General features: G+C 41.8%; 1 protein-coding gene across 2 annotated transcripts in view; it reads left to right on the top strand.

The window, feature by feature from the left end:
* Positions 1 to 11,751: 11,751 nt before the first annotated feature.
* Positions 11,752 to 25,868, top strand: part of LY9 (lymphocyte antigen 9) — a 35,628-nt gene continuing 21,511 nt past the window's right edge. The window contains exons 1-3 of one of the 2 annotated variants that reach the window (XM_081491649.1): positions 11,752 to 11,941; positions 12,062 to 12,274; positions 15,410 to 15,733. In XM_081491649.1, coding sequence (XP_081347775.1) covers positions 15,448 to 15,733 — 286 coding nt within the window. In that variant the 5' untranslated portion in view covers positions 11,752 to 11,941; positions 12,062 to 12,274; positions 15,410 to 15,447. The remainder of the gene's footprint in view (positions 11,942 to 12,061; positions 12,275 to 15,409; positions 15,734 to 25,868) is intronic. The other variant, XM_081491648.1, reaches the window with a different exon arrangement.

Raw genomic sequence — 25,868 nt, 5'->3', positions numbered from 1 at the left:
AAACAGAAGAATGATCTCGGTTCCTTTCCAAGGCAAGCCATTCAACATCACAGATATTCAAGTCTATGCCCCTACCACCAATGCTGAAGAAGCTAAAGTTGATCAGATCTATGAAGACCTAGAAGACTACCTAGAACTAACATCAAATAAAGATGTTCTATTCATTATCGGGGATTGGAATGCAAAAGTAGGAAGTCAAAAGATACCTGGAGTAACAGGCAAGTTTGACGTTGGAGTACAAAAGGAAGCAGGGCAAAAACTAACAAAATTGTGCCAAGAAAATGCACTGGTCATAGCAAACACACTTTTTCAACAACACAAGAGACGACTTTACACATGGACATCACCAAATGGTCAATACTGAAATAGAATTGATTACATTCTTTGTAGCCAAAGATGGAGAAGCTGTATATAGTCAGCAAAAACAAGACCTGGAGCTGACTGTGGCTTAGACCATCAGCTTCTCATAGAAAAATTCAGGTTTAAACAAAGTGGAGGAAACCACTAGGGCAGCCAGGTAAAACCTAAATCAAATTCCCTATGAATATGCAGTGGAGGTGAAGGATAAATTCAAGGAATTAGATCTAGTAACCAATGTGCCTGAAGAACTATGGGCGGAGATCTATAATATTGTACAGAAGACAGTGACCAAATCCATCCCAAAGAAAAAGAAATACAAGAAGGCAAAGTGGTTATCTGAGGAGGCTTTACAAATAAATGAGTAAGGAAGAGAAGCAAAAAGCAAGAGAGAAAGGGAAAGGTACAGCCAACTAAACACTGGGTTCCAGAGAATGGCAAGGAGCGACAAGAAGACCTTCTTCAATGAACAATGCAAAGAAACAGAGGAAAAAAACAGAAGGGGAAAGACTAGAGTTCTCCTCAATAAAACTGTATATATCAAGGGAACATTTCACCCAAAGATGGGCACAATAAAGGACAGAAATGGTAGAGACCTAGAAGAAGCAGAAGAGATCAAGAAGAGACAGAAAGAATACACAAAAGAACTGTACAAAAAATATCTCAATGACCCCAGTAACCATGATGGTGTGGTCAGTCACCCAGAGACAGTCATTCTAGTGCATGAAGTCAAGTAGACCTTAGGATGCACTGCTGTCAATAAAGCTAATGGAATTGCTTTAGAGCTATTTAAAACCCTAAAAGATGATGCTATCAAAATGCTGCACTTAATATGTCAGCAAATCTGGAAGACCCAGCGGTGGCCACAGGACTGGAAAAAGTCAGTCCTCATTCCAGTTCCCAAGAAAGGCAGCACTAAATAATGTTCAAACCATGGGACAATTGCACTCATTTCCCATGCTAGGAAGGTCATGCTCAAAATCTTACAAGCTAGGCTTCAGGATTACATGAACCAAGAACTTCAAGATATCCAAGCTGGGTTTAAAAAAGAAAGAAGAATTAGAGGAAAAATTGCCAACATTTCCTGGATCATAGAGAAAACAAGGGAATTCCAGAAAAACATCTACCTCTATTTCATCGACTACGCTAAAGCCTTGAACTGTGTGGCTCATAACAAACTGTGGAACCCTCTTAAAGAGATGGGAATACCAGACCATCTTACCTGTATCCTGAGAAACATGTATGCAGGTCAATAAGTAAGTTAGGACCCTGTATGCAACTGACTGGCTCAGGATTGAGAAAGGAGTATGACAAGGCTTTTTTTTTTTTTTTTTTTGGTCACCCTGTTTATTTAACTTACATGCTGAGCACATCATGAGAAATGCTAGGCTGGTTGAGTTACAAGCTGGAATCAAGATAGACAGGAGAAATATCAGCAACCTCAGATATGCAAATGATACCACTCTAATGATTGAGGGCTGGAGGAGAAGGGGTCAACAGAGGATGAGATGATTGGATAGCATTACCGACTCAATGGACATGAGTTTGAGTAAACTCTGGGAGTTGGTGATGGACAGGGAGGCCTGGCATGCTGCAGTCCTTGGGGTCGCAAAGAGTTGGACATGATTGAGCGACTGAACTGAACTGAATGGAAGAAAGCAAAGAAGGACTAAATCTCTTGATGAGGGTGAAGGAGAGTGAAAAAGCCAGCTTAAAATTAAATATTAAAAAAACTAAGATCATGGCATCCAGCTCCATCATATCATGGCAAATAGAAGGGGAAAAGTGGAAGCAGTGACAGATTTCCTTTTCTTGGACTCTAAAATCACTGTGGATGATGACTGCAGCCATGAAATCAGAAGACAGCTGTTTCTTGGCAGGAAAGCTATGACAAACCTAGACAGTATATTGAAAAGCAAAGATATCACTTTGCCAACAAAGGTCTGTATAGTCAAGGCTGTCATCTCTTCAGTGGTCACATATGGTTGTGAGAGCTGGGCTGTAAAGAAGGCAGAGCACCAAAAAATTGATGTCTTTGAATTGTGGTGCTGGAGAAGACTCTTGAGAGTTCCTTGGAGAGCAAAGAGATCAAATCAGTCAATCTTAAAGGAAATCAACCCTGAATTCTCATTGGAAGGACTGATGCTGAGGATGAAGTTCTAATATTTTGGTCACCTGAAGTGAACAGCTGACTCATTGGAAAAGACCGTGATGCTGGGAAGGCTTGAGGGCAGAAGGAGAAGAGGGAGTCAGAGGATGAGATGGCTGGATGGCATCATTGATGCAATGGACATGAAGTTGGGTGAACTCTGGGAGAAGGTGAAGGACAGGGAGGCCTGGTGTGCTACAGTCCATGGGGTAGCAAAGAGTGGACACGACTGGGTGATTGAACAACAAGAACTTCAAATCTCACTATCAAGTGTTATATATTTAATTTCCTTTTAAAGGTTTGATCAACAAATAAGCCCTCCCAAATACTTAAAGAAGGCTTATAAATCTAACACTTTGAAGTTTTAATTATGGCAATTCTTAATTTGTTTTAAAATATTCAATACCTCATATACACTTGATAAGATTTCCAACTAAAATCCTTAATGTAAATCAATTACTCAACTACACAGTTCAAATCAGAACCACGAAGTTAACTATTACTTTAATAAGCTAAATTTCTCAAACAATACATATGCCTCAACAATTGTATTAATTAATATCTTGAACATGTCTATTCTGAACCCTTCCAGGATTGAAAGATTCATAACTACAAAGAAAACAATAGCCTCCAGGCCAGTTATTCCTTGGGGAACCTTCTCAGCCAAGTGGTTTAGTCACTCAGTCACGTTCTATTCTTTGAAGTGGGACTGTAGCCTACCAGGCTTCTCTGTCCTCGGGATTCTCCAGGCAAGAATACTGGAGTAGGTTGCCATTTCCTTCTCCAGGGGATCTTCCTGACCCAGGGATCACACTCGCGTCTCCTGCATTGCAGGCCATCTTCTGCATTGCAGGCTAATTCTTTTACCACTGAGCTGCCAAGGAAGTCCTCTCAGCCAAAGACAGTTGCTTAATGACCAAGCATCACAGAGATGTTAGCTGAGGTTCTATTTACTTGCTTTGCTGATGCCCTCTACAAGGCTGGTCTTATAGCTTGTGTCCTCTAGATTCAACTTGCTCACTGTGGTATTCTCTAATTCTTCCCCTTCCTGCAGCTACAGAACTTGATTTTTCCTTTGCATTTCTTTTTTTCTTAAGATATTTAACTCTCTTTCCATTTAGGTGTAAGGAGTTTTGAACTTGTCAAAATTCTATACTCTTTTCATATTCTTCCAAACTTTAGGAGTTTATACATATTAGAACCCCACACAACATTAAAAGTAAAGTCCAAAAAAGTGCAGTTGTGTAAAATGCAGGGTTGCCTTAGTTGCAGAGTTCACGAAGAGCTAACTAGGGACTCATGGTGAGTCTATGCAACTAAATTTAGGACTATGGCTTCAGGATCCAAATCATAGCCCAGGCTAGGGTTTGATGCTATCTGTGGGCAATGCCCAGTAGATAAAAGCCTATGACTGGCTGGATTCCAGGACAGTAGCATTTTCCAGGCATTTGTACCCTTTGCTGGTCTGGTTCAAGGACACTGAGAAACTGGAGATGCTGGGACCAACCTGCCTCCTCTCTGCTTTCCAGCACTAGGTGCCTTTGCATCCACAGCCCAATGAGAACATTAGCCTTCCCTGTATGACCACAGGGGCTAGGATAATACAAGACCCCACTTGCTGACTGCATTATATCAGAATTCACATTATTTTAGATTTTTACTGTACTTAATTACTATATTTAAGTGATACTCCATTTGGAGTCTGTGTATCACAAGACTCATCTACGTTCACAACTTTAAAGAAGGTCCTTCCAATGACATTTCCCTCAATAAGCCTCAGTTGGCTTCCCTGGTGGCTCAGACGGTAAGGCATCTGCCTGCAATGCGGGAGACCTAGATTTGATCCCTGGGTCAGGAAGATCCCCTGGAGAAGGAAATGGCAACCCACTCCAGTATTCTTGCCTGGGAAATCCCATGGATGGAGGAGCCCAGTAGGCTATAGCCCATGGGATCTCAAAGAGTCAGACACGACTGAGAGACTTCACTTTCACTTTTCCTCATCTCTAAAATGGGGCTAACAGGAACATCAATGAAGTAGGATTGATTTGAGAATTAAAAGAGAAAACATGTCAAAATGTTGAGAGAAGTTAAAGAGGAAAAGAGAATTAAAAGAGAAAATTAAGAGAGAATTAAAAGAGAAAAGGAGGGAAACCTCCAAGCACAAAGCCTTACCTATAGTAATTACTCAACAGATATTAGTGATTATATTTATTATTATCAAAACCTTTGAACCATCTCTCACCTTTGTTCTCTCCTCCCACCCAGGCTATCGCTACTTTTATGCTCTTACCTGGGCTCCCTAAAAGCCCCTTACCTGTCTTCTCATACTGCAGTCTCATTCCTTCCATCCACCTTTCACTACCGCTGTTGGAGTAAGCTTTCTACAAGTCCTTGAATTATGCCATTCCTCTGCTTTAAAACACTTGCTAGGGCATTCTCTGCTGACTCAGTGGTAAAGAATCCATCTGCCAATGCAGGAGACAAGGGTTTGATCTCTGATCCAGGAAGATGCCGTGTGCTGCAGAGCAACTAAGCCCATGCTCCACAAATACTGAACCCACATGCCACAACTACTAAAGACCAAGCACCGTAGAGCCTGTGCTCTGCAACAGGAGAAGCCAATGCAATAAGAAGTTTGTGCTCCACAACTAGAGTAGCCTCCACTTGCCACACCTAGACAAAAAAATCCAAGGAACAATGAAGACCCAGCACAGCCAAAAATAAATAAAATTATTTTTTTTTAAATACCTGCTGGATCACCACTGCCTTTAGTCTGTTGTCTTAGTCCCTTTGGGCCACTAAAACAAAAATACCATAGACTGGGTTCCTAATAAACAAGAAGTTTACTTCTCACAGTTCTGGAAGCTAGGAAGTCAAGGTTTAAGTCACTAGCAGATGTGGTGTCTGGTGAGTCTGCTTCCTGATTCATAGACAGTCATCTTCTCATTGTGTTCTCACATGGCACAAACTCTGGGATCTCCTGTATAAGGACATTAATCCCATTCTTGAGGGCTTCAGCCTCTTGACCTCATCATCTCCCACTTCCTAATACCATCATATGTGGAGTTTGATTTCAACATGTAAATGTTGGGGAGACACGAACATTTAGTCCCTAGCTCCTAGGTTGTAAGACTCTTTTTCTGGGCTTGGCAACCATTCTTGGCCCCACGTCCTGCAGCTCCTCTCTAGACAGCTATGTTCTAGCCACAGGGCCAGTACTAGAGTGAAGTGAGAGAGGCACCTAGAGCAGGGGTCCCCCACCCCTGGACCATGGACAAGTACCAGTCCATGGCCTGTTAGGAACTGAGCCGTACAGCAGGAGGTGAGCAGTGGGCAAGTAAGCAAAGCTTCATCCAAATTTGCAGTGGCTCCCCATCACTCGCATTAACACCTGAGCTCCACCCCCTGTCAGGTAAGCAGTAGCATTAGATTCTCAAAGGAGCACAAACCCTACTGCACTTGAATCACCCCAAAACCATCCCCCAGCTCCCGCTCTGTGGAAAAATTGTCTTTCACAAAAACAGTCCTGGTACCAAAAAGATTGGGGACCACTGATCCACAAATTTAAGGAGACACAAACTTAAGGAGACATTCTCTCTGGATTGTACATCATCAACATGACCAGCCTCTGGAGAAGCTCTCCATGGGCAGAGGCTACTATCCTAATTGTCCTCCCCTTCCTTTCCTTCCTCTTAGACTTCCTGGGTTCAAATTCTCATTGACTACAAAACACAGAGCAGGCTACTTAATCTCTTTGTACTTCAGTTTCCTCTTCTATTCAAGCTAAGTCACTTCAGTTGTGTGACTCTTTGCTACCCTATGAACTGTAGCCCGCCAGGCTTCTCTGTCCATGGGACATAGAGTGTCCACTCTGTCTATCGAGTGGAAATGATTTTTAAAAATATCCATCTCATAAAGCTGTTGTGAAGATTAATGAATTAATACATGTCAAGTATTAGAAGAGAACCTAGCACCCAAGAAGCACTCACTGAATGTTAACTAAAACTACACACTCCACCATCCTGAAGTTTTCAAGTACTCTAATGTTACAGCCTAAGTAAATATATGAATCTCAAGATACAAGAAGTTACAGCTATTACACTGTCAATTAAAAAGAAGCCAGCTTCCCAAGGCAAGATAAAAGGAATTATGTCACCCCCAACCACCAAGTGACTCCACAGAGACTGAGCCAGACCTGACTTTGAGTGTTTGAGTGTTTCCTGCGGAGGCATGGATCAGCAGTGGCCTGCCACAGGGACAGGTGCTCTGGCTGTAGCAGACCTGGGATATGTAGCATGTGGCATAAGCCCTCTTGGAGGAGGTCACCATTAGCCCCACCATAAAGCCACTGAGCAGATGATGCACAAACTGCAGAACAATTATACCAAAGAAATTCTTGCACTGTTAAGAAAGTTCTTAAGGACCCACAACAGATTTCCCAACCTGGGGATATGGCAAAGGGACTGAGAAATCCCAGGGAATTTGACCTTGGAGGCCACTGGGGTTTGATTACAGAACTTTGACAGGAATGGAGAAACAGACTCTTGGAGAGCACAAGCAAAACCTTGTATGCACCAGGAGCCAGGAGAAAGAGGCAGTGTCCCTACAAGGGACTGAGCCAGACTTGCCGGTGGGTGGCGAAGGCATGGGTTTACAGTGGCCTGCTGTGGGGTCAGGGGCACTGAATACAACAGTGTGGGCCTAAGTCCTTTTGAAAGAGGTCACCATTACCTCTATCATAGCTTAGTCTCAGGCTAAACAACAGGGAAGTCTGGACTTCCCTGGTGGCTCAGACGGTAAAGCGTCTGTCTACAATGTGGGAGACCTGGGTTCGATCCCTGGGTCAGGAAGATTCCCTGGAGAAGGAAATGGCAACCCAATCCAGTACTCTTGCCTAGAAAATCCCATGGACGGAGGAGCCTGGTGTCCATGGGGTCGCAAAGAGTCTGAGCAACTTCACTTTCTTTCTTTCTAAACAACAGGGAGGGAACACAGCCCAACCCATCAATGGAAAATTGGATTAAAAGTTTACTGAACATTGCCCCACCCATTAGAATAAGACCCAGATTCCCCCACAGTCAGTCTCTCCCATCAGGAAGCTTCCATAAGCCTCTTATCCTTATTCATCAGAGGGCAGACAGAATGAAAACCACAATCACAGAAAACTAACCAAACTGATCACATGGATCACAGCCTTGTCTAACTCAATGAAACTATGAGCCATGCTATGTAGGATCACCCAAGACAAACAGGTCATGGCAGAGACTTCTGACAAAACGTGATCCACTGAAGAAGGGAATAGCAAGCCACTTCAATATTCTTGCCTTGAGAACTCCATGAACAGTATGAAAATGCAAAAAGATATGACACTGAAAGATGAACTCCCCAGGTTGGTAGGTGCCCAATATGCTACTGGAGATCAGTGGAGAAATAACTCCAGAAAGAATGAAGAGACAGAGCCAAAGTGAAAACAACACCCAGTTGTGGATGTGACTGGTAATGAAAGTAAAGTCTGATGCTGTAAAGGAAAATGATGCAGAGGAACCTGGAATGTTAGGTCCATGAATCAAGGTTAATTGGAAGTGGTCAAACAGGAGATGGCAAGAGTGAACATTGACATTTTAGGAATCAGTTGACTAAAATGGACTGGAATGGACAAATTTAATTCAGATGACCATTATGTATACTACTGTGGGCAAGAACCCCTTAGAAGAAATGGAGTAGCCCTCATAGTCAGCAAGAGTCTGAAATGCAGTACTTGGGTGCAACCTCAAAAATGGCAAAATGACCTCTGTTTGTTTCCATTGTAAACCATTCAATATCACAGTAATCCAACTCTATGCCCCAACCACTAATGCTGAAGAAGCTGAAGCTGAACGGTTTTATGATGACCTATAAGACCTTCTAGAACTAACACCAAAAAAAGATGTCCTTTTCATCATAGGGGCCTGGAATGCAAAAGTAGGAAGTCAAGAGATACCTGGAGTAACAGGCAAGTTTGGCCTTGGAGTACAAAATGAAGCAGCACAAAGGCTAACAGAGTTTTGCCAAGAGAAAACACCAGTCATAGCAAACACTCTCTTCCAACAACACAAGAGATGACTCTACACATGGACATCACCAGATGGTCAATACTGAAATCAGATTGGTTATATTCTTTGCAACAGAAAATGGAGAAGCTCTATACAGTCAGCAAAAACAAGACCAGGAGCTGACTGTGGCTCAGATCATGAACTCCTTACTGCAAAATTCAGACTTAAACTGAAGAAAGTAGGGATAACTTCTAGATCATTCAGGTATGACCTAAATCAAATCCCTTACGATTATACAGTGGAAGTGACAAATGAATTCAAGGGATTAGATCTAATAGACAGAGTACCTGAAGAACCATGGATGGAGGTTTGTGACATTGTACAGGAGGCAATTGTACATACTCAACAAAGTGATCAAGACCATCCCCAAGAAAAAGAAATGCAAAAGGCAAAATGTTTGCCTGAGGAGGCCTTACAAATAGTTGAGAAAAGATGAGAAGCTAAAGGCGAAGGCGAAAAGAAAAGAACAGATACACCCATCTGAATGTAGAGTTCCAAAGAATAGCAAGGAGAGATAAGAAAGCCTCCTAAAGTGATCAATGCAAAGAAATAGAGGAAAATAATGGAATGGAAGACTAGAGATCTCTTCAAGAAAGTCAGAGATACCAAGGGAATACTTCATGCAAAGATGGGCACAATAAAGGACAGACACGGTATGGACCCAATAGAAGCAGAAAATATTAAGAAGAGGTGGCAAGAATACACAGAAGAACTATACAAAAAAGATCCTAATGACTCAGATAACTATGATGGTGTGATCACTCACCTATAGCCAGACATCCTGGAATGCAAAGTCAACTGGGCCTTAGGAAGCATCACTACGAACAAAGCTAGTGGAGGTGATGGAATTCCAGTTGAACTCTTTCAAATTCTAAAAGATGATGCTATAAAGTGCTATACTCAGTATGCCAGCAAATTTGGGAAACTTAGCAGTGGCCACAGAGACTGGAAAAGGTCAGTTTTCATTCCAATCCCAACAAAGGGCAATGCCAAAGAATGTTCAAACTACCACACAATTGCACACATCTCACACGATAGCGAAGTAATGCTCAAAATTCTCCAAGCGAAGCTTCAACAGTACACAAACTGAGAACTTCCAGATGTTCAAGTTGGATTTAGAAAAGGCAGAGGAACCAGAGATTGTATTGTCAACATCCGTTGAATCTTAAAAAAAAAAAAAAAAAGCAAGAGAGCTACAGAAAAAATCTACTTCTGCTTTATTGGACTGTGTGAATCACAACAAACTGTGGAAAATTCTTCAAGAGATGGGAATACCAGACCACCTGACCTGCCTCCTGAGAAATCTGTATGCAGGTCAAGAAGCAACAGCTAGAACTGGACATGGAAAAACAGACTGGTTCCAAATCGGGAAAGGAGTATGTCAAGGCTGTATATTGTCACTGTGCTTATTTAACTTATATAAGTTCATCTTGCAGAGTCCATCATGAGAAATGCTGGAATGGATGAAGCACAAGCTGAAATCAAGATTGCCAGAAGAAATATCAATAATCTCAGATATTCAGATGACACCACCCTTATGGCAGAAAGCAAGGAGGAACTAAAAAGCCTCCTGATGAAAGTGAAAGAGGAGAATGAAAAAGCTGACTTAAAACTCAACATTCAAAAAACTACGATCATGACATCTGGTCCCATCACTTCATGGCAAATAGATGGGGAAATAATGGAAACAGTGACAGACTTTATTTTCTTGGGCTCCAAAAGCACTGCAGATGGTGACTGCAGCCATGAAATTAAAAGATACTAGCATCTTGGAAGTAAAGCTATGACCAACCTAGACAGCATATTAAAAAGCAGAGACATCACTTTTCTGACAGAGGTCTGTCTAGTCAAAGCTATGGTTTTTCCAGTAGTCATATATGGATGGATGTGAGAGTTGGACCATAAAGAAAGCTGAGCACTAAAGAATTGATGCTTTTGAACTGTGGTGTTGGAGAAGACTCTTGAGAGTCCTTTGGACTGCAAGGAGATCAAACCAGTCAATCCTAAAGTAAATCAGTCCTGAATGTTCAATGGAAAGACTGATGCTGAAGCTGAAGCTCCAATACTTTGGCCACCTGATATGAAGAACTGACATCACTGACAGCATTGGAAAAGACCCTGATGCTGGGAAAGATTGAAGGCAGGAGAAGGGGACAATAGAGGATGAGCTAGTTGGATGGCATCACCGACTCGATGGACATGAGTTTGAGCAAGCTCTGGGAGTTGGTGATGGACAGGGAAGCCTGGGGTGCTGCTGTCCATGGGGTTGCAAAGAACTGGACACAACTGAGTGACTGAACTGACAACCTACCTTCTCAACGCAGTCGATTATACAACTGTCACTTACAATATCCATCCTCAGTGCAGTTTCCCTGGTGCTTTTTCCAGATTAGCTAAAAGTCTTTCAGTTGCACTGCCAGGAACTCAACACAAACTGGCTTAAGCAAAGTAGGGAATTTGTTGGATCATTGTATTATTTATCCACTGCTATGTAACCAATTATGAAACTTGGCAGCTTAAAACTAAACATTTATTATCCCACAGTTTCTATGGATCAAAAATCTAGGCACAGCTTACCTGGGCACCTCTGGCTCACAGTCCCTCACTAAGCTACAGTCAAGGTGTCAGTCAGGACTACAGTCATTTCAAGGCCCTCCCAGGGGAGGGTTCACTTCCAATTTCATCTCCATGGCTCTTGGAAGGCCTCAAGGGCTCATCAACTATTGACATTAGTTCCTTGCTGACTGCAGGCCATCCTTACAACATAATACCTATCTCCTTGCATGAGGTCAGGGAAGGATGGGGGTGTGAAGGGAGGGTAGAGAGGGTCAGCCCAAAATGGAAGCCACATCCCATCCCTTCTGCCACATTCTACTCACTAGAAGCAAGTCACTAAATCCATCTCATACTCAAGAAGAGTTGATTACACCAGGGAATGTATTAGTTATCTCCAGCAGGAGGTAGAGATCTTTAAGGGGCATCTTCAGAGCCAAGTTGAGAAACTAAGCCTCCTGAGACTGAAGCAAGTTATGCCCGTTATAAGTTTGCAAGTACTGTGAAGGTTAATAATAGACTTGGGAGCTCTACCATAGCCTGAGCATATGGGAGGAGTCTGGTGCTGGGTATAAACAGCCCTCGCTGGGACACACACACACACACAGTTGCGGAAGCTGTGGTAAGTGCTTCCTCCTTTAGCCTGTGATCTGAAAGTAGATCATCATGGCGAGCCCAAGGAGACGTGCAGATGACTGGGCTCTGCACCCTTTCTCCAATAAGCCACCGAAGAGTCAACCACACACATTCTCTCCCTATGTATGGACTCCTCTCCTCTTCCTGCTCATGGGTAAGTCCACACTGTGGCCACTGGTATTCCCATGAGGCTGGTCACATTTTTGCTGGGGATTCTAGTTATTTAAGGGCTTCCCAAGTGGCACAGTGGTAAAGAATCTACCTGCCAATGCAGGAGCCGCAGGAGCTGCAGGTTCCATCCCAGGGCTGGGAAGATCTCCTAGATGAGGAAATGGCAGCCCACTCCAGTATTCTTGACTGAAAAATTCCATGGACAGAGGAACCTGGTGGACTACAGTCCTTGGGGTCACAAAGATTCGGACATGACTGAGCAACTGAGCATGGCACACAGCACTAGTCGTTAAAAGCAAGAAACTGTCTTCTTTTGGTAATTTTTGTGTGGGTTCCACCTTACTGTGAGTTCTGTGTGTGTGTGTGTGTATGTGTGTGTGTGTGAGTATACATAGTTACACACCATGAGTAGGTGAATTTCTAGCCCCAGACTCAAGTAACCTCAGGTTCAGACTCTATTCCTCTCGCTCTCACATTTTCAGGATAAGAAATGCTGCACGATGAGTTTGTTCCCTATGCAATGTGGGTAAGACCAACAGAGGGATACAGGAAACTTGTCCTGATAACAAACCACCTACCAGTTTCCAAGGGAAGGATAGGACTGCTGGAGCTTCTTTTTATATCCTGCCTTGTTTATCACATGTTTGGAGGCTTCACTGGGGATCTGGAGTTGGTCTGGTGGCCCTTAGCTAGTTGGCTTCTATTTGAATATCCTTTCTCCCCAAATTCTACCTCCCCATGAAGGCCCAATTTCTGCTAGTTTCTGGGGAAATTTCTCAGAAGCATGGTCTGAGCCACCTCTCTCCAGTGGGCAGAGCTGACCCAGTACCCAGGGAGGGTCTCAACCACTGACACAGTGGCAGCTACTGTCCCTCTGGAATTCTGCTTCCTCATCAGGGATTTAGGGAGGATAATGCAGGAGCACTAGTGACCTGACAGCAGTAAGGATGAAGTTAGTGGCTTGGCAGTGAGGAGAACTCTAGAAAACTCTCAGATGCAGGTATAGGGGTAGAGAGAGCCTAGTCTAATCTCTCTTCACTCTCTATTTCATCTTTGTTCACCATAACAACACAGTAGCAGCAAGGCTATTTACACTCACTCTTGGGGTGCTTCCTGGTTGTGTTGGATAAACCTGGAATTAGCCACATTCAACGCCGTCCAGATGGTCAACACAGAGAATTTCAAACAGTTCAGGACAAAGAGACATCTCGCTCTGTCTGACACAACCAGTTAGGGTGACCTGAAGCCTCACTGTTTTGGTCTAGAAGGCAGTTTTCTTGATGCTTCCGTGTTTCCAAGGAGTGATTTCAGGAACTTAGGAGGCAGTAGGGTAAACAAGTCCAACCCCCTGCCCCCAGCTTTAATATAAGGAATATTCGAAATTAAGTCCTTGTTCCATCATTTATCAGGTGTGTGAGCCTCTGTTTCTTAAGTGTAGAATACAAACAATAAGATGTACTATGCAAGACTGTTTCATAGATTAAGGATGTATGTGTAAATGCTTGGCATACAGTTGGTGGAAGCTATGTTTGTTATTATAATAATCACTGTTATAAGTACATTATTCAGAAAATATTAAAGGATAGGCAGGTCAAATTCAGTTATCACAGTCCTTAAACCCTCCCTTTAATAATTTATCAAACGATGTAGTTCAAGATAAGATGGATCATCTCTGCAACTCCTGTATGGGACCTATGTAGCACTGCTCGCTGAAATAGGATCTAACCTGTGGGAACCCCATCCTACTCTTCCCACTGACATGTGTGAGTTTTTGTTTACCATTGTTGTGAGGAGAGACAAGGTCAAGACACATCCATATGCTCCCAGCCAAGACCTACCACTTTCTGGGCTCCCAGGATGGGGTAGTCAGTGCTCCCAGCCTCTATACCCCAGGATATCATCTACCCAGAATCTGGGTTCTCCCACTGATCAACCCTGTAATCTCAGTCAAGTGGCTTAAACTCTCTAAGTTTCAGTTCCTTATCAGAAAAAAAAAGGGCTGCTTATGAGATTCATTTTGAGAATTCAAATGACTGATTTCTACAAAGTGCCTAACATACACATAGCAATCATAAGCAGGGTCTTCTGGATGACAAGAGCTCTTTTAGACAACCTCAAACCACCATCATATCAGCTGAGCTTCTGTCTTCTGAATCTGTCCCAGAGTCTACCTGAACAGACCCTCTCACGTCCAGGGCGTCTAGTCCTGTGTCCTCCCTGGCAGCCTCTCCAGAAGGTCCAAGTGCTCAGCTGATGGGGATCTGGGCAGAGACCACTCCCCTGGCCTGCACCAGCCTCCGCTCTGCGTCTGTGTTTTCTGTGACCTTTAGGCTTTAAGAACACACTTCAAACTTTTCTCATCCCTCCCAGCTATTCTTTGGCCTCTCCACTCTCTCCAACATTCTCTACATATATTTCCACCCAAAATTCCTAGTGGGAATAGTCTGAGTCCTGAACCCATCTGATTTAGTCTAGGGTTTACAGAGTGCTCTTGAGAGCCTTAGAAGCCTGAAATCTGGGAATCCAGGCTGGAGTCACTCAGCAGAACTCGCAAGGCCTCTCCAAGGAAATAAGCTGCTGTAGCCAAATGTCAGACCTCTGGAAGCCTTGGAAACAATGGTTATCAGTGATCTGAGTCTTTCCTGAGATGAGGAAATCAGGTGCTTAATCAATGCTACCTACTATTCCCAACCCCAAGCCTTTTTCCCAAGGATAGACCAGATTTTCCTGACCAAGCCAAAGTTAAGCTGAGATTCCCTGGACATAAAGGAAAAGGTAAGGTGATAATAGAGGTGAAAGATGTTTTTTTTGTTCCCAATATTTTATTATGAAAACTCTCAAACAAACAGAAAACTGGAAAGAATTTTGCAGTGAACACTCAGATACCTCCCATCTCAGTTCTCCCATTGGGGTTTTACTTTTCTTGCTATATCACACACCTATTCATCTATCCACCGGTTTAGTCATCCAACAATACATCTTGTTTTTTTAAAGGTGCTGCTTTTTCACTTCATTAGTCCTTTATGATTTACAGCAACCTGATTTTATTTCATCTCTAACACATTTCTTGAGGAAGATGGTACAGGTGGATCATTTCTAGCTTATAGATGAGTAAACTGATTCTCAGGGAAATTCAGAAATTCATCCAAAGTCACTATTCTCATTTCCTTGTGGAATAGAAGCCTATAAGGTCTTTTGTACTGATTATTGTAGCTACATTCATGAGAGAGAATGTCAGGTGAGTGAATGAATAACCTTGCTAAGCAATGGACCTAGAAGGAGGACTGCCAAAATATCATCTCATTTCTCAACATCTAGCATTTATTATCAACATGTGTTTTTAGAATGAATGAATGACTGCATGCATGCATGCATGAATAAAAAAACAAATGAATGAATGCTGGCTAGAAGATCCCAGCTGCTTCTCCAAATCCCTCTTTTGTCTCTGCAGGGCAAGGAGCCTCTGAAAAGGACTCAGCCTCAACAGTGATGAAAGGCATTCTAGGGGGTTCAGCGATTCTCTCCCTGAACATTTCAGTGGATGCAGAAATTGAGCACATCACCTGGAATGGTCCCCAAAACCCTTTTGCTGTAGCATTCCCAAGTGGAAATATTTTGTTTATAGACAAAAGCTATCAAGGGCGAATAAACATCACAGAAAACAACTCTTTGTCTATTAACAAGCTGACTCTGAAAGATGCTGGTTCATACAAAGCCCTGATAAACCAAAAGGAATCTGAAGTCATCACCAAGAAATTCATCTTACATATCTACGGTGAGTTCCAGAAAGCATGTGTGAGCTTTGACCTTTTATTTTTAAAAGCAGTCTTTTTTCCTCTCCAGGAATTTATCTAAGGTGAAGAGAACAATGATATTGGCCATTTTCACCCAATTCCATAAATACAAATGTCAAGAGTGAAAAACAACCAAAATATGGTTAAGAGCCATTTGGATTCTCTCTGTTAATATCCTTTATCCATCTGTATTAGCTTGTTAGAGTCGCCATAACAAAATATCACAGACTGGGTCATTTAAACAACTGAAAATCATTTTCTTACAATTCTGGAGTGTTGAAGTCCAAGATCAAGGTGTTAGCAAGCTTGACTTCTGAGCCTCACTCCTTGGCTTGCAGATAGATGGCCAGCATTTTGATGTGTCCTCACATGGTGGCCCCTCTGTCTGCATTGTCGATGTCTTAGTCTCCTCTTTTTCTTTTTTTTTTTTTTAATCACATTTGTGGGTACTCTTAAGCTCTTCTCATCAGGCCCTGACAATAGGTTCACCATTTGCAGCTACTGCTGCTGCTAAGTTGCTTCAGTCGTGTCCAACTCTGTGTGACCCCATAGACGGCAGCCCACCAGGCTCCGCCGTCCCTGGGATTCTCCAGGCAAGAATACTGGAGTGGATTGCCATTTCCTTCTCCAGTGCATGAGAGGGAAAAGTGAAAGTGAAGTCGCTCAGTCGTGTCCGACTCTTAGCGACCCCATGGACTGTAGCCTACCAGGCTCCTCCTTCCATGGGATTTTCCAGGAAAGGGTACAGGAGTGGGGTGCCATTGCCTTCTCCGGTTCACCATTTAATCAGCATCAATTTCCCACTTTGTTTGGGTTTTTTTTATTTTAATAAATTTATTTATTTTAGTTGGGGGCTAATTACTTTACAATTTTGTAGTAGTTTTTGCCATGCATTGACATGAATCAGCCATGGGTTTACATGTGTTCCCCATCCTAAACCCCCCTCCCACCTCCCTCCCCATCCCATCCCTCTGGGTCATCCCATTACCCCAGGCCTGAGCATTTGTGTCATGCATCAAACATGGAATGGTGTTCTGTTTCACATATGATAATATACATGTTTCAATGCTATTGTCCCAGAACGTCCCACCCTCATCTTCTCCCTCAGAGTCCATAAGACTGTTCTATGCATCTGTGTCTCTTATTCTGTCTCGCATATAGGGTTATCATTACCATCTTTCAAATTCCATATATACACATTAGTATACTGTATTGGTGTTTTTCTTTCTGGCTTACTCAACTCTGTATAATGGGCTCCAGTTTCATCCATCTCAATAGAACCGATTCGAATGTATTTTTTTTAATGGCTGAGTAATATTTCACTGTGTATATGTACCACAGCTTCCTTATCCATTCGTCTGCTGATGGACATCTAGGTTTCTACCATGTCCTGGCTATTGTAAACAGTGCTGCGATGAACATTGGGGTACACGCGTCTCTTTCAATTCTGGTTTCCTCGGTGTGTATGCCCAGCAGTGGGATTGCTGGGTCATATGGCAGTTCTATTCCCAGTTTTTTAAGGAATCTCCACACTGTTCTCCATAGTGGCTGTCCTAGTTTGCATTCCCACCAACAGTGTAAGAGGGTTCCCTTTTCTCCACACCCTCTCCAGCATTTATTGCTTGTAGACTTTTGGATAGCAGCCATTCTGACTGGTGTGAAATGGTACCTCATTGTGGTTTTCATTTGCATTTCTCTAATAATGAGTGATGTTGAGCATTTTTTCATGGGTTTGTTAGCCATCTGCATGTCTTCTTTGGAGAAATGTCTGTTTAGTTCCTTGGCCCATTTTTTGATTGGGTCGTTTATTTTTCTGGAATTCAGCTGCAGGAGTTGCTTGTATATTTTAGAGATTAATTGTTTGTCTGTTGCTTCATTTGCTATTTTTTCTCCCATTCTGAAGGCTGTCTTTTCACCTTGCTTATAGTTTCCTTCTTTGTGAAAAAGCTTTTAAGTTTAATTAGGTCCCGTTTGTTTATTTTTGCTTTTATTTTCAATATTCTGGGAGGTGGGTCATGGAGGATCCTGCTGTGATTTATGTCGGAGAGTGTTTTGCCTATGTTTTCCTCTAGGAGTTTTATAGTTTCTGGTCTTACGTTTAGATCTTTAATCCATTTTGAGTTTATTTTTGTGTATGGTGTTAGGAAGTGTTCTAGTTTCATTCTTTGACAAGTGGTTGACCAGTTTTCCCAGCACCACTTGTTAAAGAGATTGTCTTTTCTCCATTGTATATTCTTGCCTCCTTTGTCGAAGACAAGGTGTCCATAGGTGCGTGGGTTTATCTCTGGGCTTTCTATTTTGTTCCATTGATCTATATTTCTATCTTTTTGCCAGTTCCATACTGTCTTGATGACTGTGGCTTTGTAGTAGAGCCTGAAGTCAGGCAGGTTCATTCCTCCAGTTCCATTCTTCTTTCTCAAGATTGCTTTGGCTATACGAGGTTTCTTATATTTCCATACAAATTGTGAGATGATTTGTTCTAGTTCTGTGAAAAATACCATTGGTAGCTTGATAGGGATTGCACTGAATCTATAGATTGCTTTGGGTAGTATACTCATTTTCACTATATTAATTCTTCCAATCCATGAACACGGTATATTTCTCTGTCTATTTGTGTCCTCTTTGATTTCTTTCATCAGTGTTTTATAGTTTTCTATATGTAAGTCTTTTGTTTCTTAGGTAGATATATTCCCAAGTCTTTTATTCTTTTTGTTCCAGTGGTTAATGGTATTTTTTCCTTAATTTCTCTTTCTGTTTTCTCATTATTGGAGTATAGGAATGCAAGGGATTTCTGTGTGTTAATTTTATATCCTGCAACTTTACTATATTCATTGATTAGCTCTAGTAATTTTCTGGTACAATCTTTAGGGTTTTCTATGTAGAGGATCATGTCATCTGCAAACAGTGAGAGTTTTACTTCTTCTTTTCCTATCTGTATTCCTTTTATTTCTTTTTCCACTCTGATTGCTGTGGCCAAAACTTCCAAAACTATGTTGAATAGTAGTGGTGAAAGTGGGCATCCTTGCCTTGTTCCTGACTTTAGGGGAAATGCTTTCAATTTTTCACCATTGAGGATAATGTTTGCTGTGGGTTTGTCATATATAGCTTTTATTATGTTGAGGTACGTTCCTTCTATTCCTGCTTTCTGGAGGGTTTTTATCATAAATGGATGTTGAATTTTGTCAGAGGCTTTTTCTGCATCTATTGAGATAATCATATGGTTTTTATCTTTCAATTTGTTAATGTGGTGTATTACATTGATTGATTTGCGGATGTTAAAGAAACCTTGCATTCCTGGGATAAAGCCCACTTGGTCATGATGTATGATCTTTTTAATATGATGTTGGATTCTGTTTGCTAGAATTTTATTAAGGATTTTTGCATCTATGTTCATCAGTGATATTGGCCTGTAGTTTTCTTTTTTTTGTGGCATCTTTGTCTGGTTTTGGAATTAGGGTGATGGTGGCCTTATAGAATGAGTTTGGAAGTTTACCATCTTCTGCAGTTTTCTGGAAGAGTTTGAGTAGGATAGGTGTTAGCTCTTCTCTAAATTTTTGGTAGAATTCCACTGTGAAGCCGTCTGGTCCTGGGCTTTTGTTTGCTGGAAGATTTTTGATTACAGTTTCAATTTCCGTGCTTGTGATGGGTCTGTTAAGATCTTCTATTTCTTCCTGGTTCAGTTTTGGAAAGTTATACTTTTCTAAGAATCTGTCCATTTCTTCCAAGTTGTCCATTTTATTGGCATATAGCTGTTGGTAGTAGTCTCTTATGATCCTTTGTATTTCTGTGGAGTCTGTTGTGATCTCTCCATTTTCATTTCTAATTTTGTTGATCTGATTCTTCTCCCTTTGTTTCTTGATGAGTCTGGCTAATGGCTTGTCAATTTTGTTTATCTTCTTGAAAAACCAGCTTTTAGTTTTGTTGATTTTTGCCATGGTCTCTTTTGTTTCTCTTGCATTTATTTCTGCCCTAATTTTTAAGATTTCTTTCCTTCTACTAACCCTGGGGTTCTTCATTTCTTCCTTCTCTAGTTGCTTTAGGTGTAGAGTTAGTTTATTTATTTGATGTTTTTCTTGTTTCTTGATGTACACCTGTATTGCTATGAATCTTCCCCTTAGCATTGCTTTTACAGTGTGCCATAGGTTTTCGGTGGTTGTGTTTTCATTTTCATTCTTTTCTATGCATATTTTGATTTATTTTTTTATTTCTTCTGTGATTTGTTGGTTTTTCAGAAGCGTGTTGTTTAGCCTCCATATGTTGGAATTTTTAATAGTTTTTTTGCTGTAATTGAGGTCTAATCTTACTGCATTGTGGTCAGAGAAGATGGCTGGGATGATTTCAATTTTTTGGAATTTACCAAGGCTAAATTTATGGCCCAGGATGTGATCTATCCTGGAGAAAGTTCTGTGTGCACTTGAGAAAAAGGTGAAATTGATTGTTTTGGCTTGGAAAGTCCTGTAAATATCAATTAAATGTAATTTGTCTATTGTATCATTTAAAGTTTGTGTTTCCTTGTTAATTTTCTGTTTAGTTGATCTATCCATATGTGTGAGTGGAGTATTAAAGTCTCCCACTATTATTGTGTTATTGTTAATTTCCCCTTTCATACTTGTTAGTATTTGCCTTATATATTGTGGTGCTCCTATGTTGGGTGCATATATATTTATAATTGTTACATCTTCTTCTTTGATTGATCCTTTGATCATTATGTAGTGTCCTTCTTTGTCCCTTTTCACATCCTTTATTTTAAAGTCTATTTTATCTGAAATGAGTATTGCGACTCCTGCTTTCTTTTGGTCTCCGTTTGCATGAAATATGTTTTTCCATCCCTTCACTTTCAGTCTGTATGTGTCCCTAGTTTTGAGATGGGCCTCTTGTAGACAGCATATATAGGGGTCTTGTTTTTGTATTCAATCAGCCAGTCTTTGTCTTTTGGTTGGGGCATTCAACCCATTTACATTTAAGGTAATTATTGATAAGTATGATCCCATTGCCATTTACTTTGTTGTTTTGAGTTCGTGTTTAAACATTCTGTGTTTCCTGTTTAGAGAAGATCCTTTAGCATTTGCTGGAGAGCTGGTTTGGTGGTGCTGAATTCCCTCAGCTCTTGCTTGTCTGTAAAGCTTTTGAATTCTCCTTCATATCTGAATGAGATCCTTGCTGGGTACAGTAATCTGGGTTGTAGATTATTCTCTTTCATTACTTTAAGTATGTCCTGCCATTCCCTTCTAGCCTGAAAAGTTTCTATTGAAAGATCAGCTGTTATCCTTATGGGGATCCCCTTGTGTGTTATTTGTTGTTTTTCCCTTGCTGCTTTTAATATTTGTTCTTTGTGTTTGATCTTTGTTAATTTGATTAATATGTGTCTTGGGGTGTTTCGCCTTGGGTTTATCCTGTTTGAGACTCTCTGGGTTTCTTGGACTTGTGTGACTATTTCCTTCCCCATTTTAGGGAAATTTTCAACTATTATCTCCTCGAGTATTTTTTCATGGCCTTTCCTTTTATCTTCTTCTTCTGGGACTCCTTTGATTCGAATGTTGGGGTGTTTCATATTGTCCCAAAGGTCCCTGAGGTTTTCCTCATTTCTTTTTATTCTTTTTCCTTTTTTTCTCTCTGCTTCATTTATTTCCACCATTCTATCTTCTACCTCACTTACCTTATATTCTGCCTCCGTTATTCTACTGTTGGTTCCCTCCAGAGTGTCTTTTATCTCATTTATTTCATTATTCATTATATATTGACTGCTTTTTATTTCTTCTAGGTCCTTGACAAACATTTCTTGCATCTTCTCAATCCTTGTCTCCCGGCTATTTATCTGTAACTCCATTTTGTTTTCAAGATTTTGGATCATTTTTACTATCATTATTCTAAATTCTTTTTCAGATAGATTCCCTATCTCCTCCTCTTTTGTTTGGTTTGGTGGGCATTTCTCATTTCCTTTACTTGCTGAGTATTTCTCTGCCTTTTCGTCTTGTTTAGATTGCTGTGTTAGGCGTGGCCTTTTTGTATTCTGGTAGTTAGAAGTTCCTTTTTGTTGTGGAGGTTCCTCACTGTGGGTGGGGTTGGGCGGGTGGCTTGTCAGGGTTTCCTGGTTGGGGGAGCTTGTGTCAGTGTTCTGGTGGGCGAGCTGGATTTCTTCTCTCTAGAGTGCAATGGAGTGTCCAGTATTGAGTTTTGAGATGTCTATGGATTTGGTGTGACTCTGGGCAGCCTATATATTGATGCTCAGGGCTATGTTCCTGCATTGCTGGAGAATTTGTGTGGTATGTCTTGCTCTGGAACTTATTGGCCCTTAGGTGGAGCTTGGTTTCAGTGTATATGTGGAGGCTATTGGATGATCTCTTATTAATTAATGTTTCCTCTGGCTTTCAGTCTTATTCTTGCAGTAGCCTCAAGACTTCTCCATCCATACAGCATCGATAATAAAACTTTTAGGTTAATGGTGAAAAGATTCTCCACAGTGAGGGATACCCAGAGAGGTTCTCTGAGTTATATGGAGAGGTGAAGGGGGGGGTGAGATGACCAGGAGGAGAAGAGGGGGACTCAAACGTGGAGAAAGCAGTCTAGCCAGTAAGCACTTCCCTCTGTGCTCTCCACAGTCTGGAACCCTCAGAGAGTTTCACAGAGATACATAGAGGGAGGGAGAAAGGTAATAGAGGTGAGGATGAGTAGAAAGGGAGGAATCAAGAGGGGAGAGAGAGATCTGGGCAGTATTCTGTTCCCAAAATGTTCTCCGGTGCCCAGAACACCCTCTGAGATTCACAGATTTGGGTTGAGAAGAGAAGGAGGAGGGTGGGAGAGAGAGGTTCCCTGGGGGAGAAGAAAGAGTGTCAATAGGGGGAGAAAGTAATCAAGCCAGTAATCACACTCCTGAGTAAAAATGGATACTAAAGATTGTATTCTCAAATGTACAAAATTGATATCAACTATGTAAAACAATGATTAAAAATCTAGAGTAGAGGTTAGACTCTTATAAAAAATACAATATAAAAAAAGAAAACAAGAAAACAGTATAAAAAGAAAAAAACAGTAAAACGGTAAAAAAAAAAAAAAAAAAGAAACAGTAAAAAAAAAAAGTAAAACAGGAAAAAAAAACAGTAAAAAAAGAAAACACAAAAAGTATAAGATATATGTATGCAGTTTGCTTTAAAAGTAGAGTTGTTTTTTTTTTGCAAGGTAATAGTGTGTTATGAAAATGAAAATGAAAGGTGTAATAGAGGACTTAAAGAAAAAAGAAAGAAAAAAATAAAAAAAAAATGATAATAGTAGAAATAGATATCCCGGACTTTCTCTGGAGCTGTTGTGAGCAGTGTGGGGTCTTTTCAGTTTCAGATAGATCCTTGTTCCTGCTTATACTTTTCAAGATCTATAGGCCCCTTTAAACGCAGTCAGTGTTAACTACAGGGATTTTAATCTGTTGGCCTGCCACTTCCAAAGCGCTTCCCTCTGTTTATTTGGCTTCTGTTTAGAGGTCTCTTCAGGGTCTAATTTCCTCCCTGCCACAAAGGGGTGGAGGTAGTCTCTTTAGGTTCGCTTGTTCAGTCGTGCTGTGGGGAGGGAGGAACACTGCAAACCAATATCACTGGCGTGTGTGTGGAGAGCTCGCAGTGTCTCAGTCGCACTGGGTTCGCCCCCGCTCAAGGCGTGTGTGCTTTCCCCGTCTACCCTGCTCAGGCTTCAGGTTACTCGGCCGGGGAGTGGGCCCTGAGATGCGCGCAGTTTTCAGGTCTAAGCCGTTCAGGTTCAGGTTCCCGGGTACTCCACAAAGGCACAGACTCGGTTGGGCCCGCGGTTTGTGTCGTTCCCGGTCGGAGCAGCTCAGGCAGCCAGGAGTTTGGCGAGCTCACTCTCCCCTGTTGGGGCAGTGCGGCTTATCACCTCCCTGGTCCCTGCCTCGGTTTATGGGTGTGCCCGGCTCTGGTGTGCTTTGTGTCAGTTCTGGGGAGCTGGTCTCTGGCTGCGACCCTCCCGGCAGCTGTCGACCCTCTGGGATCTCAGGCAGTCTTTGCTTAGAAACTGGGAGCCTGTTTGCAGTTTGGTAGGGAGTGCCCTCTCTGGGTCCGAGTTTGCCCCTTTCTGGCTCTGGCTGGTCCCGCCTGCTCTCTGTGTCCGGCGGGGGATGGGGCGATCCGCGGCCGGCTAGCTCTCCTCTGGTATTGCTCAGTCCTTTGTTCTGTGAGCGGGCCGGCAGTACGTTATATTTGGGCTTTTCGCGGGATAGTTCTCTCTCTCTGGCTGTCCCACAGTTTAGGTTGCTATCTCACATTAGCTCCCTCAGATTGCTCTCAGGGTATTCGGGCCCGATCCTTACCCTAAGCAGTGCCACCTGCTCCTCTCCGTTCAGCCCCCACTTGCTGGTGGCAGATGCGAGCGTCTGGGGTTCTTTGCTGGGAGTTGCCTTTAGGCACGTAATCTGTGGGTTTTATTTATTTTTTTCTCCCAGTTATGTTGCCCTCCGAGATTCGAAATCTTCCCCCAAACCCGCCGGTGAGAGGGTTTCCTGGTGCTTGGAAATTTCTCCTCTTTTACGACTCCCTCCCCGGGACGGGTCTCCGTCCCTAACTCTTTTGTCTCTCGTTTTATCTTTTATAATTTCTCCTACCTCCTTTCGAAGATAATGCGCAGTCTTTCTGGATGCCTGACGTCCTCTGCCAGCGTTTAGAAGTAGTTTTGTGAAGTTTGCTCAGCGTTCAGATGTTCTTTCAATAGATTTGTGGGGGAGAGAGTGGTCTCCCCGTCCTATTTCTCCGCCATTTTAGCCCCGCCCCAATTTCCCACTTTGAAAGGAACTGCATTCTCTGAGTCATCTGGTTTGCTCTCTGCCAGCGGAGTGTGAATAGGTCTGATACTGAGTGAGCTTTGGGTGTGGAAAAGTTTTGTCAGGATGCTTGCTTGTTACTGAGACAGAAGGACAGATTTAGATATAAATACGGTATCTGCTTTTTCTCTCTTTTGTTTTGATGCTGTTTAGGAACCAGCATAATTTGCCCCAGAAGTGTGGATGTTACTTTGCTACTTTGTGAGGAAATAGCTCTCTCTCAGTGCTTTAATCTTCCTTTCTATACAAAAAAAATCTGAGAATGAAATGATATCATAATTGTATTTTAGTTTTTAGAGCCCACAATAATGAAAGTTATGAAAGGAATCAGATTCATTTAGTGCATTTAATTCTGGATGTTTTAAAGCCAGGGTTACAAAGATCTGCATTAACAGGTAAGTTAAATTGGTCCCCCTAACTAACTCACCGAGATGGTACGCTCCTAAAGTAGGCCATGGTACTTCTTCTAGGACAGCACTGTCTTGCCAGCTTTACACACAGTACAATTTGATAAGTGCCCGTTGCCCAGAGAGAGTGATTCCTTATAAACTGCTCTTAAGTCAAGTCAAAAATGGATATTTTTCATGTTTCTTTGGGGTACTTCATACTGAAGGTATATCAGAATCAGGTTTCATGCCACAAGGTACTGTCTACTTGATTTAAAAATATTTTTAATTTAAAACAATTCAGAGGGCCATATATCTGGGTACACCATATACACCATCATTACCCAAGTATCTTACAGAAAACCCCAGTAGCCTTTCCTATTTACTAACCTTTGAAAACTCCTCCCTGACTATTTTCTGTCTTAATAAATCCACCAAAGAGGAATCAGTGAGGGCTTTGGTTACATAATGAATGTTTAGACAGCATATAATCAGTGACGGTATGTAAAGGAAATGTAGCTTCACTACGTTACACAGTACAAATTTATCAACCTCACGCATTGGGATGCAATCACAGAATTTTCCTCCTAGTAATTTTAGGAGAATGATTTGTTTGAATAAATGGGTATCGGGTATTTCCACTGCCTTTCTTATGTATAGGTGGGTTGCTGAATCTGCTGAGAGTTTTTGCTGTTCGGATTTCTTTCTTACTACCCCATGCAGTGATGCTAATGGAGATGGTGATAATTAACCAATGGCGTTGCACTAAGTCTAGAGATGTGTATTTGTATTTTAAATATTAGCACTGATTCCCATGAAAATTGAAGTTAATTAAGAAATAATTATTCAGCAGTTCTGTCTAAATTAACTTGTACTATTCCCGTTTATTTTCCCTCTGGCTAGGAGTGCCTG

The sequence above is a fragment of the Giraffa tippelskirchi genome, chromosome 5, assembly GCF_054371585.1.
Source record: "Giraffa tippelskirchi isolate mGirTip1 chromosome 5, T2T-mGirTip1v1.2.pri, whole genome shotgun sequence".
NCBI classification, from domain to species: domain Eukaryota; kingdom Metazoa; phylum Chordata; class Mammalia; order Artiodactyla; family Giraffidae; genus Giraffa; species Giraffa tippelskirchi.
This window is presented reverse-complemented; position numbering and strand designations above follow the sequence as displayed.